This window comes from Cnephaeus nilssonii (genome assembly GCF_951640355.1).
Source record: "Cnephaeus nilssonii genome assembly, chromosome: 7".
Classification (NCBI taxonomy): domain Eukaryota; kingdom Metazoa; phylum Chordata; class Mammalia; order Chiroptera; family Vespertilionidae; genus Cnephaeus; species Cnephaeus nilssonii.
Window position 1 is genome coordinate 58,714,326 of NC_137078.1, and position 24,770 is coordinate 58,739,095.

The 24,770-nt window shown below is 42.2% G+C and overlaps 1 protein-coding gene across 2 annotated transcripts in view; it reads right to left on the bottom strand.

The window, feature by feature from the left end:
* ROR1 (receptor tyrosine kinase like orphan receptor 1) overlaps positions 1-24,770 on the bottom strand; it is a 402,917-nt gene that overhangs the window by 138,191 nt on the left and 239,956 nt on the right. For both annotated transcript variants that reach the window (XM_079777940.1, XM_079777939.1), the window contains 2 exons: positions 2,401-2,688; positions 1,714-1,744 (listed from right to left, as the gene is read on the bottom strand). In XM_079777940.1, coding sequence (XP_079634066.1) covers positions 1,714-1,744; positions 2,401-2,688 — 319 coding nt within the window. The remainder of the gene's footprint in view (positions 1-1,713; positions 1,745-2,400; positions 2,689-24,770) is intronic.

Here is a 24,770-nt window from a genome sequence, read left to right on the forward strand (position 1 = left end):
TCTCGGTAATCAGACTGACTATCCTGGTATCACAGTGCTGGTAAACAAGTAACCCTTATTTTACTTAATAATGGCCCCAAAGTGCAAGAGTTGTGATGCTGGCAATTTGGAAATGCCAAAGAGAAGCCGTAAAGAGGATGTATGTTTAGGGAAAAAACATCATATACAGGGTTCAGTACTATCTGTGGTTTCAGACATCTGGTGGGGGGTCTTGGAATGTACCTCCCAGAGAAAAGGGGGAGCTTCTGTACTATCTTTGAGTAAAATTAAAAAACTGGGTTCACCAGGAAGGTGGCAGCAAAGTAAAACTTCCAAAAGAAAGGAACTTTCTGATGCAAATACAGCAGGCAGAAAGTCAACAGCCCAGTGCTTAATAACACAGGCAGATTAGTGAAAACCACATTAATCAACCTGGGATACAGATTATCAACCACATTTGAAACACAGATTAACAGGAACAAATAAGGTACCCGGGTGGGAAGCATTTTTACAGCAAGTAACAAAAGTTGTAATCTTTGTTTAAATAGGACTTCAAACGGATTCCACATATCAATCATGAGATCATTAAAAAAAAAAAAAAGATTAACTTCAAGAAATGCAATGCAGAGTGACCAAACTTCTGACCTATTTTAGATCAATCAAGGTTTTCTACCTGGGCCAGTAGAATGCAATTAGCACTTGGGTGATTTTAAAGATTTCTTTTACAGTTGCCTTTAACCAGCTGATGAAATAGCAGAACAGTGTGGCTGATGGCCAATGTTTATTTTTACCCATTACCTATTTTTATTAAAAATGGGATTGTGGGCCACTGGGCCCTCAGGCACACACAAATATATTAAAATATCCCACATTGTAATTAGTGGCACAGAAGGGATTAGAGCAAATAAAGTGGCTATGTTTGCCACGGGTATAGTCTAGGTCAGACGTTTTGATGCTCTCATGGCAGAACCTGTTGAGTTTTATTTCAGAAGTCTAAAAATATAAAAAAATATTTTCTTGCAAAGCAAGAGCTTTAATAAATGAGTCCCCTCCCCCAAATAAAAATACACATTAAAAAATACCCTGAGTGGACACTTGTGGAGCAAAAGAAGAGAATCCCTTGGCAAGAAAAATGGACAAATGCATCAACAATAGTGTCAGTGAAAGAAACTGGATCTTTGGACTCCATTAGCAAGGGACTCAGAATAAATCAAACTTCATGTAACTCTCTACCCAAGCACAGGGCATTCTTCCCCTATGTGAGTAAGAACTTCGGCCTTTGAGTTCTTTAAAGGGAATAAAAAATAAAGTGATCACCTAATTGTTGACCTGTTAAATGCCCAAAGTACATGCTTACAGAAACCTAGAATAGGCCCTTTTACGCTAAAGGCCAGAGTATGAGATTCTTAAGACAGCACTGTATCACTTGTTGGCTTCATTTTACAAAACCCATTGTTGTAAATAATGTTAGATTAATTTCCAAATAGTAAATGTAAGTAGATTTTTGCTTTGATCATTCAGAATCAACCCCACCATGCCTGAGAGTACTGCCAATGCTAGTCTCCTGTGAATCTTCATATCAGAGAAAAAGCAAAATGGAATGAGGGCAGGGCCAAACGGAATGAACTCTGGAAACACTGTGTCTTGGCCCAAGCAGCGGATAACACTGCCTTTGCCCCAGAAATCTCTGGAGAAACACTTAGACATAAGGAGGGAGGAGATAAAAGTACTTACGAGGATCCCGGACTTGCGGTGGGAGGGGGGCCTGAAGAAATGAAAGAAAAACAAAGGCAACTGTCAGGCTGGGTTATTGGCCGGTGAGCATGGGTGCAGTCAAACCATGGCAGATTCAAGTTCTCAAACCTCCTGAAGTGATATTTATTTCTCTGGGATTTCTTATTTTGCTCCAGTTGCGCTCCCTTCCCCCAACCACCTCTACAAAATAGCATACCAGCGAGAACTTGTCTATGCCCCACAGTTGAGGGCAAATGCTAAGACAAGTGCTGAAAAATGAGTCCGTGGAGTAGGCTCCTTGCAGGACGCAGGGAGTGTCCAGTGAGGCTGAGTGCTTGCACCCCGACACTGATTGCAACCGCGGGGCCCTTTGATGGCCCCTGGGCAGAAAAGAGCATGCGTGCTGCAAACCTGTCCAACTTCTCTCTCACTGGCCCAGAGGAGGGGCTGTGGGCTCAGCCCGATCTGGATTCTACTCCTGCTCTGTGGGTTACTTAGCTGGGCAACTCTGAGCACGGTAGGTACCTACTGGGCCTGCAGGACTTGTTTGTAAAATGGGTGCAATGGTGCCAGCGTTAGGGTTGCTGGGCACACAGGACATTCTCAGCACGTGCTCCACCCCCACCTCCGTTGGCACCCCCATGGAGGCTGAAGGCCAAAGGCCCTCCCAGGTAGGAGGCTGCTTACCAAACTTGACAAACAAGACTCCGGTGGTAGAAACCACCTTCTTGCCGTTGGTCGCCACGCACTGGAAGTAGCCCGTGTCGGTGGTGTCCAGGTTTCGAATCCGCAGCCGAGAGCCGTAGTTGGTCGCCCGGAAGGAGATCCTGCGGGGCTCCTGGACCACGGGCGCGTCGTTTTTGAACCAGCGGATGGTGGGAGGCGGATTCCCGGAGACTTTGCAGTGCAGCTCAGCCGTCTGCCCCAGGGACGTGGTGATGTTATTCATGGGTTCATCGAGGGTCAGGTAAGAATCTGTGAGCACAGGGCGAAGGAGGCAGGTGAGAGGCGCAGACAGCGGGAGAGCACCTCCAGGTACCCCAAATCCACGGCACGGTGCCCAGCACCACAGAGAGACTGAACAGGAGCGGCGTGGCAGAGACAGACGAGGCAGGAAAGCATCCATTTACCGAGACCCCATGACCATTAACAATCACCCATAGGGCCCGCTGCTTGGAAGGAAATGTGTTCCTAACCATGGTATAAACCCCTAAGTTTTCAAATGACTATACAGTACCCAAGGAAAAAAGTACTTTTTTGTGTTGAGAGCATTAAGAAACAAAACAAAACTCATGATCCTTGTTACAGACTCAAACAATACAGTGAAAAAGAAAAAGGAGTAAAATTCACCTAATATCTCCTCACCCCAAAATAACACCATTATTAACATTGTGGCAAAGATCCTTCCAGCTTGTCCACTTTTGATAAGAAAGAAAGCATGAAAAACTGGAAAAACAGAAGCAACATTATCTATAGTAAATCACTTAATGTTGTGGATAGGTTCTGCAACTTTAAGGGAAACAACGTATAACTAAACGAATTTTACCATAGGCTAATTGAACTAAACAAGAGTTAAGTTCCCAAGGCATCTTATCAATATATAAATGAAACAATGTTGAATGAAATGAAGTTATTAGAGGACCTGCGTATATTCACATGGAACAAGATCAGGAAGATGTCAGAAATCTTCCACCAGTGATGATATAAAGGTTGTGAAAGCCAGGCTGCTGGCAGGCAGTGACTGAGGAATATTTCCATAATGTTCCTTATATCAACGATAACACATTACAATATATAAAACACTATGCATTTAATTTTTAGTTGAGAAATAATTGACATTCTAGGAAATATACAGATATTAGTTATACAGTACTGATAAATGCATAGTCTCATGTAACCAATGTCCCTATCAAAATGTAGAACAGCCCTGGCTGGTGTGGCTCAGTTGGTTGAGCATCTTCTATTGGACTGAGAGGTCACCGGTTCCATTCCGGGTCAGGGCACATGTCTGGTAGGAGGAGTGCAGGAGGAAGCCAATCAATGTTTCTTGTTGATGTTTCTACCTCTCCCTCTTCCTTTCTCTCTCTCTAAAATCAATAAAAACATATTTGGGAATGATAGAAAACATCCTCAACATCCCAGAAAGTACCCCAAGATCCTTTGTAGCTAATCCCTGCTCCCACCCACTCTCCTGCTCCCAATCCAGGCAACTACAGCTCTGATTTCCTATCATCAAAGACTAATTTTGCCTGTTCTAAAATTTCAAGTAAATGGAATCATAACATATGTATATTTTGCATTGGATTCTTTTGAGTTTTACTACATTAAATGTTTTAATAATAAAATAAATTTTATTTAAGCTTATTCTTTAATAATATAACATTTTAAACATCATACTGATATTGTGGAATCCAGTTGCTGAGAAAATAACTTATTTTAAAAAAATTAAGTTTAATTTTTAAAAATTGGTCTGTTTTTCATGTATATGGAGTTTCCTATTATTTCGTTTTCCTGACTATCCATCCTAGGGTAGGTTCATACCGTACCTCCCATTGTTCTGTCCTTTCTTGACCCCTAAACTGGGATGGCTTTTTAAGTGGCTGTCTGCTCTGCAGGATGACATGCCCATAAGGGCAGGCATCTAGAATGTTTTGGTCATGACTGCAGGCTCAATCCCCAGTAGGGGGCCTGCAGGAGGCAGCCAATCAATATTCTGCTCTCACATCAATGTTTCTCTCTCCCTCTACCTTCCTCTCTCTCTAAAAATCAATAAAAATATTTTAAAACAACTCCCAGAAAATAATATAAGAGAAAACCTAGATAATTTTGAGTATGTTGACTTTTTAGATATGACACCAAAGACATGACCCATGAAAGAAATAACTGATAAGCTAAACTTCATTAAAGACTTCTGCTCTTAAAAAGGCAAAGCCAAGAGAAAGAGAAGAAAAGCCACAGGCTGGGAGAAGATAGTTGTAAAAGACACATCTGATAAAGGAGTGTTATCTAAAATATACAAAGAACTCTTAAAGCTCAATAATTGGCAAATAAACAATCTGATTTACAAAAAATAAGAACTTGACACCTCACAAAAGAAGTTATAAAAATGGCAAATAAGCCCAGAAAAGATGCTCCACATCATATGTCATCAGGGAAATGCAAATTAAGACAACAATGAGATACCACCAGACACCTATTAGAATGGCCAAAATCCAGAACACTGACAACACCAAATGCTGACCAAGACATGGAGCAACAGAAACTCACTCTTTACTGGTGGGAATGCAAAATGGCACAGCCACTTTGGAAGACCATTTGGTAGTTTCTTCCAAAACTGAACATACTCTTACCATTTGATCAGAAATATTTCTCCTTGGTATTTGCCCAAAGGAGTTGAAAACTATGTTCACACAAAACCCTACACATAGATGTTTGTAGCTTTATTCATTTAACTGCCAAAACCTGCATGCGACCAAGATGTCCTTCAGTAGCTGAAAGGACAAACTATAGTACATCCAGACAATAGAATATTATTCAGCACTGAAAGGCAATGAGCTATTAAGCCATGAAAAAACCATGAAGGAAAATTAAATGCATATTACTAAATGAAAGAAGCCAATCGGAAAGGCTACATATTGTATAATTTCAACTATATGACATTCTGTTAAAGGCAAAATGATGAGGACAGTAAAAAGATCAGTGGTTTCCAGGGGGTGGGGGTGGAGGGGAGGAGTGGGATGGATAGTTGGAGCACAGAGGATTTTTTAGGGCAGTGAAAATATTCTGTCTGGTACTATAATAGTGGGTACATATCATTATACACATATCATTCTACACAACACCAAGAGTGAGCAGTACTGGGAACTATGGTATTTGGGTGACGATGATGTGTCAATGTAGGTTCATCAGTTTCAACAGATGTACCGTTCTGGTAGGTGATGTTGATAATGGGGGAGGCTATGCATGTGTGGGGACAAGGAGTATACAGGAAATCTCTTTATCTTCCTTTCAATTTTGCTCTGAAACTAAAAGTATTAGAAATGTCTATTTTTAAAAAAATCATTTTAACTGCAGCATCCATGTTTTTGGACAGAAATTCTCAAACTTTTTAGTTTCAGGATGCCAATATACTCTTTAAAATACTGAATACTTCAAAGAGATAAGTTTAGAATATTTCTTTACTAATTTATTGAAAAGTTAAAAGTAAGCTCATTACTTGTTAACATAAATATATATATATATATATATATATATATATATATATATATATATATATTTAACATAAATATATTTTAATGAAAAATACAATTGTAAGAAGAGTGGCATTGTTTATATTGTTGTAAATTTATTATTGGGCTTAAAAGCAGACAGTTGGAGTCTCTTCTTTCTGCATTCAGTCTGTTGAGAATGACATTTTGGTTGAAGTGTATGAAAGAAATATGGCCTCTCACAGTTGGAAAAAAAGAGAGGTCTTTGAATAGCTTATTCAGATAATTTAGGATATCATTTTTGTGATACTACGACAAAATTCGACAAGTGGTAGCTTCTTAAAGGTTAGTTGCAATGTGAAATCTGAAGCCATAGCAAAGAACTTTTCGTAATCTGTTACACTTAAGTGAATTGGCTTATTCTGCTCTTTAAAGATCTTTTACCCACCTATGATTTTGAAACACAATGCATTACCCATTTAGAAAACATTGGCTCAATGAGTTATGGAAATCTTCCAAATATGGACACACGTGATCATGCAATATAGAAAAACTGTATTCAATAGAATCACCACCAAGCTCTTCAGTAAAGATTGGCAAGCTGTCAAGCTCATGGTGGTTGGCAATTAACATCATTTCCTGTTTACTTAATATGACAGGTTCATTTTGTTCATTTTCAAGAATATTCAAGAATAATGTCAGTCATTCAAGTAAAAACATGAGCAGTTCAGCTCACAACTCAAATGCTTTTCTTTGTGACAACTATAGTACTTCTGCAGTGAGTGGGAGTGCTTATGTACACCTCCCATTTCAACATGGGGAATATTAAAAACATGTACCGAAGGGTCAAGATGTAATCATGTTAGTAATTTTTACTACTTCATTAAAGACCATCTTAAGTACAGTTAGCTTTAAAAAAATGAAGTGCATGATGGTGGAGAGTACGACTTCTAGCATAATTTGTTAGTTCGTTACCACTATCTTGATTTGTGCTAAGACACCAGCACTTTTATCTACCACTAGTAGCTCTGCACACAAATCCGTGCACCAGTAGCTCTCTGCGGGGCCTGGCCACTCCACGCCCGCTGCCCAGAGGCTCTCCACGATGCAAGCGTTCCGCACCCTGGCCTGGCCAGAGGCCCATCCGTTGCTGGGTGGGGAACACTTGCCTTGTGGCCGCGGCTACGAAGCAAGCATTCCACCAGGTCGCTCACGCTGCCCACTCTCAGGGGCTGTTCCCCTGGGACTAGGGGACTCGGGTGGGGCTGAAAGGACTGGGCGCTGCCATCTTGTGGCTATGGGCGCCGCCATCTTTGGGATGGAGTGATGGTTAGTTTGCATATTAATGTTTTATTAGATAGGATTGTTTTTGCACAGTCGGGATGGGTAAACTATGGTTCAGAGGACCTATCCCAGACCTATCCCACTAGGAGAAGACAAAGCCAGGATTTGGACTCCAAGCTCAGTGCTCTTTCCATCACACTCACAGCTGCCCTTTTGTTGTGTATGTAATAGGTTCAATTTCAAATCCACTTGTTTGTGACTTAAGTGGAGTTGTTTTAATTCAAGTTGTTTATAACAAAGAAAAAAAAGTTGCTTTGATAGAAGAATGAAGTAAGTGGTATCAGTATGTCAGCATCCCACATTGCTTTGATATAAGAATGAAGTCATGCCAGGATGTCATCATTCTACATCTGTTGTCCTTGATAAGCAGTCAGCAGCAGAGCTGTGGAGGGGCCCCTGGGGGAGCATGGGAAGGACATGTGGAGAAGAAACAAGGGCAAGGGGACATTTAGACTATAAATACTGAGAGCTTGTGAGGGCTACTGGAGAGTTTGGGTTTGGGTAAAACCTAAAAACGCTCAGTAGACCCTTGGGAATTCGCTCCTGTCTTGGCAAGGCACTGCATGCAGACAGTGGTGATGAACCCTGCAGAGGCCTGGAGAAAGAGATCAGCAGCCTCCCAACACAGGCGTCTTTGTTCCCTAGCAATGTGCTCTGGGAACAGGGGACTTTTACTTTTGTGCTGGCAGCCGGGAGTCAGCTCTTTGGTTGGTTGCCTACTCTCCCCAGTGCCACCTCCTATAAAAAGGTGCACCTCATATTAAACTTGGACTTTATTCCTTCACCTCCCCTTGCCTGGAACAATAGTGTAATTAATCTGTCATTTATTTGCAATATGTTATTTCTTTACTAGAGGACCAGTGCACAAAATCCGTGCACTCGGGGGGTGAGGGGGATCCCTCAGCCTGGCCTGTGCCCTCTTGCAGTCCAGGAGCCCTCAGGGGAGTGGGCCTAAGCTGGCAGTTGGACATCCTTAGCACTCCACGAAGGCAGGAGAGGCTCCCGCCACTGCTGCTGCGCTCTCCAGCCTTGAGCCCGGCTTCTGGTTGAGTGGTGCTCCCCCTGTGGGAATGCACTGACCACCAGGGGGCAGCTCCTGCATCGAGCGTCTGCCCCCTGGTGGTCAGTGTGCATCATAGCGACCAGTTGTTCCGCTGTTGGGCCGAAACCGGCTCTCCGACACCCCCCAAGGGGTCCTGGATTGCGAGAGGGCACAGGCCAGGCTGAGGGACCCCACCAGTGCATGATTGGGTATGGGGAGGGACATGGGAGGTTGGCCAACTGGGGAGGGACCATGGGAAGGCTCCAGGGCATGTCCGGCCCGTCTCGCTCAGTCCTGATCGCCCGGACCCCAGCAGCAAGCTAACCTACCAGTCGGAGCATCTGCCCCCTGGTGGTCAGTGCACGTCATAGTGACTGTTCGACTGTCTGCCCCCTGGTGGTCAGTGCACGTCATAGCGAGCAGTTGCGTGGCCTTAGCATATCATTAGCATGTTACGCTTTGATTGGTTGAATGGCTGACGGGACAACTGGATACTTAGCATATTAGGCTTTCATTATATAGGATTTTGCTCATTAAGAGATATTATCCTATATGCTATTGGCTTGTAAAATTATTGTAATCCCCACAGCAAACCTGTGCTAAATTGCAAGCAAGACAGCCAACTGTGTCTGAGCATAACTTTTGCTGCCTCCCACAAAACAAAACAAAACACCTTCTCTGCTCCTCTCGGTCCTAGTCTAGTGTGAGGCTCTCAGAACAAAATGGTTTAGTCCTAACACCATAAGCCAGAGAGAGGATTGTATGGCCTGTTTTCTATTTCTGAATAAGCAGCTTGGGATTTGGGAGTAATCCTAAGTGATTGTGGTAGATCTGGGCAAACATTTGAAACTTAATAAAAAGAGACTTGATATTTTTATACTAGTAATGTAGGAAAATGAAATGACAGTATTCTTTCACTGCTACCATCTTTTCCATTACCTACAGAAAGTGATGATTATGGCTAACATTTTTTGAGCATTTATGAGGTACCAGACACCATTCTAAGTACCTTGTATGCATTAATTTATTTAATCTTGAAAACAATCCTATGAGGTAGATACTATCATCACCCTCACTTTCAAGATAAGGAAAGGAGATAGAGAGAGATTAAGTGATTGCCCCAAGTTATGTAGCTAGGAAGTGGCAGAGCCAGGACCCAGACCTAGACCTGGAGACACAAAAGACCATACTGTTAGCCAATGCACCGCTTCCCTACAAACCCAGACTGTCTCTCATTGTCCACCACCACCTCTAACTAGGACTACAGAATAGCCTTGCTCTTTTTATGAGTCCTTCCAGCACGTGACAATACCTGCTGGTGCTGAGAACAACTAAATCACTACTAGTCACATATGACGTAACTGGAAGTCATCGAGAATGAGCTTTTTAAATACAGCCCAGGCAACGTTCATACTGACGCTTAATCAACCTAAAAAGTGAACTGTGAGAAAAAAGAATTTTATGTGCTCTCTGGGAATTGAGACTCTATTTCCTCTTTTTTTCCTTTTTGTATTTCCCTCAGCACTCCATGTGTTATTGGGAACTTCATAGGCATTTAATAAATGCTGGTTGATTAAGTAAATGGAAGGCTCAAGTGTATTTTGGGCAAATGAGCTTCGGCGACACCCCATTTATTACTTACTCGTTTGACAAGACGTCACATCCACAAATCCCTCCCAACATTTATTACTTAATTTTCAAAGTGCCCTCCCACTCTCCTCAGGGAGAGAGGCGGGGCCAAGAGTTATATTCCCGTTTTGACAGGTGAGAGAAACTGAGATATAAAGAGTTTAACAGTCCTTTGCCATGGCAACCCAGCCAGTCAGCCGGGGAGCCAGTTACAATTAGGCTCAGGGCCTGGGTCTCAGTATCAAAGAGGAGCATGCCAAAATCCTCGTCTCCTACAGGACCGATCCTTTTCAGAGGAGGGAGGAGGTTCCCGACATGAAATAAAATGCTTAGCTAAACATAAAGGAAGGCTGCCAAACACAGTTAGGTCATCACATTTGACTTTGAGAGAACATTCTGTTCACGCTATCAACCTGCATTCACTTTCAGCACACTTCACCATAAATACTTCTGACTCACTATCTCGGGAAATATTTTTTATCTTAATAAACTCAATGCAAAATGTAATCTAAATCGGCTTGTGCATTCTTGAGTCTGAGCCACAAGCTGCATTTAATAAAAATCAGTGGAAATAGCAGGGGACTTCTGAATAACCACAGTTTGTTATCTGACGTGGGGCTGCTGGGAAGTTCCGAACACACGGAGAGCAGGTCAGTAAGCTGAAAGTATGGAGAGGGCCTAAGGCCACTGGGTGACCCCACTTGCTGGACCTTAGCTCCCACTGGCACTATTCATGTTAATGGAGGCAGCATGGTCATTAAGAACATAGTTCTGGAATTGGACAGCTTGGCTTCATATCTGAGTACCATCTCTCACTTGCTGTTATTTAATATCTCCAAGTCTCAGTTTCCTCAATTGCAAAATCTATATATATAAAACTCTAATATGCAAATAGACTGAATGGCAGAAAAACTGAACAACTGAACAACTGGTCACTATGATGTGCACTGACCACCAGGGGGCGGGCATGGGCCATGGCGGGTGTCCGCAGTGGTGGGATGGTGGAGCAAGTGAGCGGGGGCGCCAGACCAAGGCGGGGCACTAGTCACTGTCATCCGGGCGAGCCTCTGGTGGTTACGGAAAATTCTTTGCTCCATGTGCCATGGTCCTGCCCAGCGCTTGCACCTGCTGCCAGTGCCCGGCACCGGTCCGATCGCTTGACGCTGTAGGCGGTTGCGAGCAGCGGCTGCGGGCCCCGATCACCCCTGAGGGCTTCTCCACCCCCCTGCCCTGCTCCTGAGGGGCAATCGTGGCAGCAGCTGCCGCTTGCACCTGCTGATGGCGTCAGCCCCAATTGCTCCACACCATCAGCGGGTGCAAGCAGGGCCAGCCTGTCAGTGTGTGGGAGCAGCTGGGAGTGGGTTTGCAGGCAGAGAGGGGACTGGGGACTGTGGCGGGAGGGGTTGGGCAGGGGCGTGATGATGGGCCGAGACCTGCCCCTGTGCCCACCACAGCCTCATGGCCCATATGAGGTGCATGAATTCATGCACTGGGCCTCTAGTGAGTTAATAATTATAAGTACCCAGTAGTGATGTTGTGAAGGTTAAATAAGATAGCTCATCCCTGGAACCTCAATGCATTCACTACAGGGAGTTATCATAAGATCAACCATCCCTGAACATCACTATCATCTGGGGAATAAACAAAACAAAACACTGATACCTGGGATCCTAATTTAATTGATCCTGGGTGCAGTTCAGGATAAGCATTTTTTTAGACGGTCCTCAAATGATTCCTCTGCAGTCAACAAGAGAACTCTTGGCTAAAGTCATAGCTACAGTTTCCTGACCACCGATTCTTGCCTGGCTTCCTGTTGAGCCCAGCTTTTATTGCTAAAAAGTATCTAGGAGGATTTTCCACTACAATCCCCAAGTCAGAGTTGTTAATCATGTTGCCTAAGGTCATATTAGCGATAAAGAGTGAACCACTTCTCCAACTCAAACTTCTGCCTTGAACTCCCCAGTTTCAAACCTATGTCCTCAATCAGATAGAGAGATGGCTTGATGAAAGTAAACATTTCCTGGCTGGACAAAGCTGCCACGGGCATCCCATAAACATCAAAAGAAAAGAAGTGCTGTGCTGGACTGGGCTGGGTGCTGGCCTAACACTCACGTTTTCTTGAGAGCTCAAGTCCTAATGTGCCAAGCTGAGCTCTGGATGGTGACCTCTGAGTAACAGGAGTGGGTTTAAAGGGTGTCCACAGGACCAAAGGCATCAAACAGTCAATAATGTAGCTCCTTTTTGGGGAGGAAGCGCACATACATCAGAAAGGGTTCGGCAAATGTGCACTTAGAGCAAACCCCCCTATAAATCTGGATTAATGGGTAAAGACAACTGCCTTTGTAAGTCTTTCCTTAGGAAGCACAGTAAGTACACACAGCAACACAAAGGAGTTTAAGAAAACTTCCCTACCTAGAGACTTGTTTTAATGAATAGGTCATTTTAATAAGTAGGACAATTGTATGTAAATGGACTCTTAAAAGCTCAGGGAAATTAGTTTTTCCTTCTAAGTAGTTAAGATCTACAGAGTGACTGACCTTCAACATTTAGATTGCTTTGAGTCCCCGCTATAATTAATAAAAGTAGGAGAGGGGAACAAATGTGTTGAACACTGACTCCATCAGTCAATTACATATATTACTGCATTTTAACCTTTCTAGAAACCCCCAGTCCAGCACAGCACTTCTTTTCTTTTGATGTTTATGGGATGCCCAGGCTTATAGAGGTTTTAGCATAGCTAGGCTCATTGTGGCTGGGATTGGAACCCAGTTCTATCCAATACCCATCCCAACTTGTCCCTTCTCAATCTACTATTTTATACCCTGCTGTCATTAAGAACTTCTTCCATGATCAACTCACCTGCAACTATCCAGATGATCTTTACCAGCCCTTGTTTTGACTCCAAGAGCAGGTTATCTAATTGGATCACTGGCAACTGCCAACAAGGTTATTCAGGAACCTTTTTTCTAGTTACAAACTTTTGTGATTTATTCCAGTATCCAATTTATTAATATTTTTTCAACTGTTTTTATTATTTGGTATCATTTTGTTACTTCACGTTTATCATGTGTGCATGTGTCATTTAAATGTAGTAATAATAAGAATACAGTAGTCCCCTCTGATCCGTGGTTTTGCTTTCCATAGTTTCAGTTACTTGTGGTCAACTGTGGTCTGAAAAAATTAAATGGAAAATTACAGAAACAAACAACTCACAAATTTTAAATTGTGCACCACTCTGAATAGTGTGATGAAATCTCATGCCATTCTGCTCAGTCCCACCCAGGACGGGAATCATTTCTTGGTATAGTGTATCCATGCTGTATGCGCTAACCACCCCCGGCAGTCACTTAGTCACCCTCTTGGTTATCAGTACTGTTGCAATATTGCTGCACTATTGCAGTGCTTGTGCTCAAGTAACCCTTACTTTACTTAATAATGGCCCAAGGCACAAGAGTAGTGGTGCTGGCAATTCAAATATGTTAAAAAGTAACCTTAAAGTGTTTCCTTTAAGTGAAAAGGTATGTAGGTTCAGGAAAAAACATAATATATATACAGTGAGTGGCCACATTATTATGATCTCTGAACGCATAATAATCTGGCCACTCAATATATATATTAGAGGCCCAGTGCATGAGTTCGTGCATGGATGGGGTCCAGCCAGCCTGGCCAGGAGGAGGAGACATGGGCGGTTGGCCGGCCTGCCTGCTGGTCGAACTCCTGGTCAAGGGGACAATTTGCATATTAGCCTTTTATTATATAGGATATACACTGAGTGGCCAGATTATTATGCATTCAGAGATCATAATAATCTGGCCACTCAGTGTATAGTCCAGTACTATTTGCAGTTTCCAGCATCCACGTATTGGAACATACCCTCCATGTTTAAGAGGGAATTACATATTTAGAAATATGAGCAGAAATATGTTCAGGATAATGACTTGATTTTGACATAATACAATTCTTGAAAATAAAATTCAAAAGGACACAGATTGGCATGAAAATTGGTCCCCGCATCTTAGAGAAATATTTCCAAACTTATTTCTAAACTCCCTTGATCTTCATCCATCCTAACTTTATAATTTTTTTTCACAAAGCCACCATTTTCGGCTGAATACTAATCTGATAAGTAAATCCATAAGTAAATTCTTGATAGAGGGTATAGCTACCTTTGAATGAGTCACTTCCCAACCCTGGAAAATCAAACCAAATAAGACCAGAAAAAGCACAAGCTAGTACTTTGCTTCACTATAACTCAGTAAGGTTCTAACTTAAAAACAACAAAAAAAGCAACGCTTTTGACTCTTGGGCTGAGGCCCTGCATGCCACAGTGCAACCTGAAAACTGCATTCTCCCCCTTTATGGTTGAGTTATAAGCCTTTGTAAAATGCTGACAGACCTTAACTATAGCGGGACAGGATGAGTGGGTTTGCATAATGAACTTTTAAATGACTGGAGATAATATCTAGAAGGCCAAGCCTGAGATACATTTCTGGTTTGGGCTGTGGGCCAATGCAAACAGAACACATCATAAGTCATCGCTGTGATTTCAATACTATGGATAGGAGACGCCTCAGCATCAGCATGATGCGTGATGCTCACTAGGGAAGCTTGTGGATGCTTCTGCCTCATGCAAAGGTAACAGTTGTGTTTTCAGGCCTGTTGGGGAGCCCGGTGCGAGGAAGAACCAAGCTACACTCTGGGCCTTCAAAGAAGTCACTGTGTATTTTCACTATCCTGGCCTGACTCCGTGAGGAAGCGGCTTTTGTCCAGTCATAATAAATTCTCGAGTGTTTGATGCTCTAAATGGAGCCCAGTGGCTTTCAAAAGACAAGTTTGCCATTCTGGCCAAGGAATGTCTATGCCTATAGGGACCACACAGTTCCACCATCTCACTTTTCTAAAGTCACATCTTGATTGAGCGGGGAACAAATCCCTTTGTGCGCCAATCAGCATTCCAACTCAATTCCACTGAGCCCAACATTCCAGTTCAGCTTTTCCCAGAATATAAACTTCAGGGAACATGCAAGGGCACACACACCAGTCTTTCCTCTCATCTCCATTCACTGTGCAAGATTTGTGTTTTGAAATTTGAAAGAATTTGCTGACTTGGCCACACCTCATATCTCCTGGTAGCGGGACAATGCATGGGAGAAATCCTTGTCACCTGGATATTCTGTTATGAATGGAGTGGTTCTGTCCTCAATTTTTGAACCAAATTCCACAAAAATTAGACATTTTTTTTGTGTCTAAAAACACTACTGGTTTTTCAAGAACACAAAAAAGTATTGAATAATTTGGAGATGACAACTGAAGTGGATACTATTTTCTTAGCAGCAAGTGGCAACAATCAAACACACAAGACTGTGACCAGGCCTTTTTCATTGTTATAGCACCTTAAACCTAGCACAGGTTTGCTGTGGAGAGATGCGTAAAATATTTAACGAATAAAAGAGCAAATGGGTTTACGTGCCTGTGCTCAAAGGTCTTGCATCCTGGCTATGGAATGAAACATGTAAAGAAACAATCATTATGAGCTGGGTATATTCAGAGTGACAGAGGACATGTAACCCGCTTCTAAACCTGGGGCAACAGAGAAGGATTTGCAAAGGACGTGACACTTAGCAATCCATGGGATTTTTGCAAAGGAGGAAATATGGTCTCTGTCCTTCAGGAGCCCCTTAAGATCTTGAAGAAAGGAGGAAATATTCCAGAATCTAATTTGAAAGTACAAGTCAGAGTGAGAGTCAAAGCTAAGTGTGTGGTCAAGAGGTTGAGTGTTGAAGGAGTTTGGAAGAGAGATCAAAATGGGCAGGCTGGGGTTAGTATGCAGCCGTGGTGGGGGTCGGGTGGGGGGGTGGGTGGGCAGTCCTCTGCCTTTTATCAGGCAGACTGGGCAAGACCCAGAGCAGAGTGGAGAGGGAGAGAAAGCCCAGATTTCCTGTCCTCTTGCTGGAATGCACAGGCATTTTGGGGAGGGGAGGAATAAAGAGGAGTGGAAAACAGGAGAATAGTAAGAAAATACACCTGTGCAGACATTGGAAGAGCTGAGCTAGAGCTGGGCTTCAGGAAATGTGAGCTGACCCAGCAGGGCAGGGAGGATAGGGCTGGGAGGAGCTGTGATGGGGAGGAGGGTTTGCTGGGGTTCCGAGCTTGTATCCCTATTTCTTCATCCCCGATTAGGTCTGACCTCAGGAATCCAGGGAAAAGCAGACACACGAGATCACAATTCCCATCTGAGATTCTAGGGAGTAAAATACATTCTTTAGAAGAGCATACATTTACTGAAGACGCACCTTGTGATAGATTCCGTGCTAGGAAGTAAAAATGATTCAGACATGGTCCCTGATTATACAGGGCTCCCAAGGAGACAAGGATACGAATGCATTATCACAGATAGTAGAAAAGAGTGTCACAAGAGAGACACAGAGACTGTATGATGGGAGCATACTCTGGGAGATTCCTGGATGAACTTGCTCTGATGATGGGCTAGCCAAGTGGCCTTCAGCTAGGGAATCCCGTGGAATGAAGTGAAAATAAGCATAAAGATCTTTGATCCTATCACACAGTTTGTTAAAAAAAAAAAAAAAAAAAAAAAAAAAAAGCACAGGCCCTGGCCATTATGGCTTAGTTGGTTGGGCATCATCTCATTCACCGAAAGGTTGCTGGTTCCATTCCTGGTCAGAGCACATGACCAGGTTGTGGGCTTGGTCCCAATATTCCACTTTCACATCGATGTTTCTCTTTTTCTCTCCCCATCCCTTCATCTCTCTCTCTAAAAATCAATAAAAATATTAAGAAACAAGACATCTGACTGTAGCCACATGAAAGACCCTGAGCAAGAACCATCTAGTGGAGTCTAGTTAACTCCCAGAACCTGGAGAGATAATAAGTGACTGGTTGAAGCCACTGAGTTTAGAGTGGTTTGTTACCTAGCAATACACGGAAAGCACATATTTAAGACCTGTCATGTAGCAGGAACTTGTTCTCTATGTATTGATTGGCTGGGTGAATGGATAGATAGCAGTCACTAGGGAGCCAGCCTAGAAAAAGCACTGGCTGCCCTGAGGACTGGCTGTGTGACCCTAGGTAATCACTTCGCATCTATAGTCTGCATTTCCTCATCTGTCTGATGAGAGGACAGGACTAAGAGATCTCTGAGGTTCATTCCCAACCCAAACCTCCCCGGGCACTGAAGAGTAACTATGATCATCAATGTATTTGTTTACGTGGCCATCTCTGTAATCAGCCTGTCAAGACTCTGATGGCATGTAAAAGCTTACAGAAGCTAACTCAAGCTGTGTAAGAAGGTGAGGAGGGATGGGCGAGGTGAGTGGGGAATTTAACACAGGATGCAAGGGTTTTCTCATGCAGCCTGGCAAGGAGTCGAGCCAGGCCTTCAGAGGAACAGGAACCGAGACTGGAAAGCTGCTGGGAACCAGGTCCAGATTCTCCCTCCACCCCCAATCTCTAGATTCTTGCTAGAAATCTGCTTAAATCTCCTTTCTCTGCACTCTCTGCAAACCAAATTTCCGGAGTTCTCTGCATTCACAGCAGAGGGTGATCATTCTACAGCCCCCATGTTGATCTCATGGCATTACCAGCAACTCACACACACTGACTGGCTGTCTCTGAGTCCCAACTCCAAATTCCCAGGACAGACATTCTGACTGACCCAATGAGAGTCAGGTATCCACCCCAGGTCCAATCAGCTCTCCTCAGGGCTCCAAATATAAACACGGCCGCGATTATTAGACACCAGGGGTTATTGTAACGTAGGCAGCCTCCCTGAAAGTTGTCTATCACAAAGTCCAAGAAAATGAAATAACCACTGCATAGATTATTGATAATGATGAGAATTCTCTAACTTAAGCTCCGTCTTCATGTGCACTAAAATCCTTTCCAAAGACACTGTAGAAACTAACAAATTTCAGAATAAAAGTGAATTTTCACACTCATTTAGGTTCCGCATAATTATCATTGTTTTCTAAAGCCTTTATGATAACCCTGTGAAGGTTATGACAATGCTGGCTGGTGAGGGCACCTCAATCCCTGGTTGCCAGGGCATGCTAGGCTGCCTCCCTCCTGGCCACTTTATTAGAAGATGAGATTTGAAGACCATAAACGAATGTCTCCACTGAACTCCAACACCAATTACTGAAAGCTATTGAGGATTTGGGTATCGCTTTAGAAGCCACTCTATTTATGGGTGGCCCAGCAAGAGAATCAAGGCAAGCCATTAGGAGATTCTACAGAAACGTAGGTGCCTCAAGATGAATGCTATTGAATAAAGGAAAAGCAGTTATTTTTGACATTTTGACAATCACTTTAGGATCTGGTTCTTATTAGCCCCATTTTTCCTTTTAAAAGATTTCCTTTCTTTTTCCTTTTCTTTCCTTTTACTTTTATTCTTTTTTTGTACTGAAAATGTCCAGAAATTTGGAACAGAAACTTACAATAAAACACGACCCCTGACCCTCTGATCTATCAATCTTTCAAATAAACAAAAATACCTAGAGAAGCCTAGAAGAAGGTATGTCTTGGTAGTTACCTGATATCAGTTGCTGTATTGTTCATAACCTTATAATTGCTTTTTGGGAACTGGAGTAGAACAGAGAGAACAGGAAAATGCAGCAAATGAGTGTGTGTGTGTGTGTGTGTGTGTGTGTGTGTGTGTGTGTGTGCATGTGCATGTGTGAAAGAGAACTTGAGAACTCATTTTGGCTGTAAATGCTTTAAAATCTTACATATGCCAACAGGACATCCTCTTGCATATTTTTGTTCCAATCATTCCATTTTGCAAGCTGCATTATTCACAAATGAGACATTCAAGAAACACCAATTCTGAAATAAAAACGTGCACACCACCAGTGGAAAAGCAAACAAAAGCAGCTAATGTACTGTGGCTAAAAAAATTTTCAAACAAAGTGGCAGTAATTTACTGCCCTTGCTCTTAGCTGGACCGCATGAACATAATCAGAACCCCCAGGACTGATGGGAAAGTGTGATTTACAGTAAGTCTCAGGATAATAAAAGAAAATGAAAAAGCAAATTGCGCATGAACATGAAAGCTGTATTTCTTCCGCTTTCAGCAACTGCATCAAATTTCCAGCCAGAATTTCAGAGAGAAACTTAGAAGTCCCTCAAGAAGTAAGCTATGAGCCAACCAGCAGCCACACGTGGACACTGCCCCGGCCGCTGAATGACATAATTAATATTTGGAGATGACAGTGATTACAAAGACACACACTATGCCATCTGTGTGAGTACAAGTAAAGAGGTAGGCAGACCTGGATCTGAGTCTTGGCTATGTCACTTCTAATCCGGCATCTTCCAGCAAATTATTTAACATCTAGAAGCTCTAGTAATACCTGCTGAGTCAGACTGTTAGGTTGATTAAATGAGATAAAGTACCTAAAGCCCTTCAAAGGCTGTTTAGTACATACTAGTCTCAATAAATTATAAATAATGCACTTTTGTAAATCAGTTAGTATAGTCAAGGCACTTAGAATAGTACCTGGTACATAGCCAACTCCTATATAAGTATTTGCCCGTATTATTACTGTACAATAAAATCTTAGGTAATCAGAATTTAGACAATAGGGTGGCTAAGTTAATTTATTTTCATGGTAAAAACCTCCTCCAAACCACTTCAGTGCTCAAAGTTATGGAAAATTCTTCTAAAATATATTAGTCTAGCCCTGGCTGGTATGGCTCAGTTGGTTAGAGCATCGAACTGTGTTCCGAGAAGTCACAGGTTCCATTACCAGTCAGGCCACATGCCTGGATTTCGGGTTCACTCCCTGGTCGGAGTGTGTATGGGAGGCAACCAGAAACTGATTCTCTCTCTCTTTCTCATTCTCTTTTCCTCTCCCTTCCTCTCTCTTTAAAATCAGTGGAAACATATCTTCAGATGAGGATTAAAAAATAATAAAATAAAATATATTCGTTTACTTTCCAGGGTTAGTAAGAATAATATGTTAAGTATCAATCTAACACTTTTTACAAAAGTGGATCTTGCTTGGCTCCAAGAACACAAATCAGAAGCCCTGGGTTCTAGTAACAACTCTAATCTATCAGCTGTGTCATGTGGAGCCCCGGTTTACTCATCTGCACAATAAGGACAGGGATGCCTGTCATGCCCTTCTCATGACAGTTTTGGTAACTATCAAACACAATCATGCATGTGAAATTTCTTTAAAAACAACAACAAAAAATGCAAGGCAAATACAAGATAGTATAAATTTGTTACTACTATTCTTTAGGGCACCATAGCCTATTTCTAGGGATGCATACACACAAGGGTATGGAAATTCCAGATTGTACCAAAGATAGTGCTTTTTTATTATGGTAAACTATACATAACGTAAAATTTACCATTTTAACTATTTTTAAGTGTACATTTCAGTGGCATTAAGTACATTCACAATGGGCAACCATCACCATCATTGGTCCACAGAACTTTTTTCATCTTCCCAAACTAAGATACAGTACCCATCAAACAACAACTCCCCATTATTCCTTCATCCCAGCCCCCTCCAGCCACCATTCTACTTCATCTCTATCAATTTGACCATTTGAGATACTTCATATAAGAGGACTCATATATGATATTGCTTTTTCAATAAATCCCTTATTTTCTCACCTTTTCTATCTTTGTCTTTAGAACCTGAGTGCAGAAAACAATGGCAGATAATTATTTGAGGATTTCATTCCATGGGTTCCAGATCCTTGAGGTCTGTAACAGGACTGTGAGTAAGGACCAGACACACTGCCCTGATAGCATCCTCCAAGCCCTGAGGGGGCTGATGCCTCAGTCTGGCCTTGATTGCAAATGTGGAAGACTTCTCAGAAGCTGTGATATTTTAAGGCTATGCAATGAGGACCAGGGAATGGGGTCTGGTTATATCTCTACCACGAAAGCACTATTTGATATTGAGTGAATCCTTCTCCTCTCTGAGTCATGTCAGTTAAACTTGAGGCTAACTGTGTTAAATGATCCCACAGCAGTATCAATGTCATAGTCATGTTTTGATGGCATTTCTACTTTGCAAGATACGGATTTCATTCTCTCCCTCTCTCTATTTCCATCTCTATCCAAGAACAACACATTTTGTACACTAGAAATGGAAGAAGAGGAGGATACCTATGATATATTTTCTGGGAAAATAAAGTAGGGTGAATGAAAAACTGGAAAAACAAACAAACAAACAAACTAAACTAAACTGGTTTTAGATACTCCTGGAAGGTCATTTGGTGATTCATCTCTCCTCTGACTGGAGGGAGGGGTGGGGGGAGGGAGCAGAGTGCAGAGGAGTTTCATAGCACATGCCAAAATGTTATTTAAAACACACACACATACTCAGGAACAGAGGCTTTGCTCAAATTCAAGGCAATGACTTCACAACTGGAAAGAGAGATGCTGAATTAAAGAAACATTATGAATTGCGAAGATAGAACTACTCAATCATTTTTCATTATCTCTACGTTACACCAGCATGTACACCATCTCCAGGATTCTAAGGCCCTGTTGAGTACAGAAAACAGTGAAGCCAAATATAAGATGTCATAGATGAAAAGAGTTATGTATTTGGAATGAGCAACTACCCTTATCATCCAGGAACCTCGCAGCTTGGATGCATTTTATATGAGGAGACGCTTCTGGTCTGATAAGAGCCTGGCTCTGGGAAAAAGAACAAGATGACCCACATTCTTACAGCGGAGACACTTTCACACATGAATTACCGAAGAAAAATGGCAGCTGCTTCAGAACACTGGCTGCCTGCCCCAGGAGCTGGCCCTCGGGGTGCTGCGACTCAGTCTGCAGGGCCCACTTTCAGCATGGATTGCAATCAGGACAGCAGGGCTGAGTACCTCATCCATCTGACTTCTAGAGTCAGGTGACAAGTTAGGCATATTATCACTTTTCCCCCCAGATAGAGTAGCTCTTGTTTGAAAACTATAGCCCCTATTGGCTAGGATAAAGTCAATTTTATGAGTATGGGTATTTCCAAAACTGTGTCCTCCAAACAGTTTCATATATATGAACTAATGAGACCAATAATACATGAAATAATGTAATGATAATTTGTAGTACTCTTAATTAAGAGTTTTATGACATACTAGAGGCCTGATGCATGAAATTTGTGCAAGAGTAGGCCTTCCTTCCCCCGGCTGCTGGCACCGGCTTCCCTCTGGCACGGGACCCAAGCTTCCCTCGCAGCCCCGGCTTCGTCAGGTCTAATTAGCATATTATGCTTTTATTATTATAGCTTTTTTCCACAAAAAGGATGACAGAAGATAGGTCTATTTCCATTAAACTGATGTCAGAGACTGAAAATTTCTGAGTCATAGGATTTTAGAAACAGAAAAAAAATTCAAGTATTAGCTACACCAACACCCTAGCACATTCCTGGTATAGAATTCCTGAGAAAGGTCAGGCAGTCTGGAGAGGGAGATTGCGTCCTCATGAAGGAACAGGCGAGGGAGATAGACTATGTGAAATTACACTAGGTCTTTGGCCTTTTGGAATTTTGGTTTCTTCATCTATAAAAGAGGAAACTATGTTATAAGACTATGTGGGAGTAGAAATAATGTGTGTACAGCAGCAGTGTTCAACTCTTGGTTATTGGTGAATGTTAGTTTCTTCCCCTTTTAGTTTTTAAAAATATATATATATATATATATATTTGTTGATTTTTAGAGAGAGAGAAAGGGAGAGGGATAAAGAGATAGGAACATCTATGAAAGAGGAACATCATCGATCAGCTGCCTCCTGCACGCTCCCTACTGAGGATTGGGCCCACAACCCTGGCATGTGCCCTGACTATGAATTGAACCAGCCACCCCTTAATTCCTGGGTTGACATTCAACCTCAGAGCCACACTGGCTGGGCCCCTTTTAGTTTTGTTAATTAAAAAGGTCTTTCATATATTGGGCTGAAATCTGCTTCTTTGTAACTTTTACCTGGTGACCTCAATTCAAATGTCTCATGGAACCATTTTTTCTTTCTTTTATAAGGCATCGCTTCCAATACTTGGGCACAGTCATGAGACTTTCTATAGCCTTTTCTTCCCCAGCTTAAACCTACCAAATTGCCTCCACCATTCCTTAGAACTAATGAATAACACACGTCATACCTTTAGGGAGTACCAATAGAAATTGGAGGCAGACAAATTGGGAGCATATTAAGGCAGGATCCCTGCTTTTGAGGAGCCTAAATGTACAACACAGTCTGGGCAAAACTGGGGCTAAATCAAAATACAATTAAGGACAGCGGTTCTCAACCTGTGGGTCGTGACCCCTTTGAGGTTCAAACGACCCTTTCACAGGGGTCGCCTAAGACATCCTGCATATTTACATTACGATTCATAACAGTAGCAAAATTACAGTTATGAAGTAGCAACAAAAATAATTTTATGGTTGGGGGTCACCACAACATGAGGAGCTGTAGTAAAGGGTCACGGCATTAGGAAGGTTGAGAGCCATTGGTGTAGGAGAAAGAGTCATTAAGTTTGATTGGAAAATCAGAGAAGGCTTCATGGGAGGTGACATTTGAGCTGGATATTCAAGAACTGGAAGGATTTTGAAGGGTTAAAAACTTATGCTGGGGAAACAGCATAGACAAAAGCAAAGTGAAAATGTATGAAATGTGCCTTGGCCAGTGTGGCTCAGTTGATTGGGTGGGTGTCGTCCCATGCATCAGGAGGTTCCTGGTTTGATTCCTGGTCAGGGCACATGCCTGGATTTTGAGCTTGATCCCAGTAAGGGGAGTGCAGGAGGCAGCCAATTGATGATCCACTCTCACATCAATGTTTCTCACTTTCTCTCCCTCTCCTTTCCTCTCTCTCTATAAAGCAATTGGAAAGTAGAAAAGAAAATGTATAAAATGTTTTAAGGTGGATGCTATGGAATTATATCCTCCCAAAATTCATATGTGGAAGCCCAAACTCCCAATCAGACTATATTTGGAGATGCACTCTTTCAATTATGCACCCACTTCTTTTTAGTCTGATAGTGTGTTCCTCCCACTAGACTATGAGCATCTTGAAGACAGACACATGTAATTTGTTTCTGTACCTGGCACCTACAAATGCTTATTCAATAAATTACTAAGACAAAATAGAAATGTTGACTTGAAAAAGTTCAGAGAACCAGAAAGATACTAAAATAGGTCTGTAGACTCTTAAAAACATTCTCTGAACTATATACATTTATAAGAGAGGCAGTTCTCCACACTGCCACCAAGACAAGAAGTAATCATGATGGGGGCTCTGTCTGTATCCTTCTCCAGCCAACAGTTGCATCAATGTCTTAGATGAGGGCCTAATTAATATAAAACACAATTTTAGCAGGTTCTGTATATGCTAAATGATGGCATCAAATAATACTGGTATGCTAAATCAAACATGGTGAAATATATAAGAATAGGTATGATGGGAATAGTGAGTACTGAGACATAAAATACTGATTATAAAAGTATGAGAAAGGAGGGATGCAGGTAAATGGCATCCCAACAGATTCAGTCAACTACAAGCTCATCATAAGTCAATAAGAAGATGATGCTACCCAGAAGCTGAGAATTTTGGTTGCAGAAATAAAAGTGCAAAATGAAGGGGATGGGCCTGCTGCATTCTACATAGTCCAGGCCTACCTGAGGAACTGTGTTTTTGCTCCAGGAGGCCACCATTTATGGGGAAAGAATCCTGAAAATGAGTGAGGAGGAGAAATAATAAAAATAATGGTAAATGTTTAGCCATAGAAAAAGGAGAATCTTTGGACAATAATATAATGACAATATACTACCACAGCCATGCATGATCTCCCCGAATCCTTAA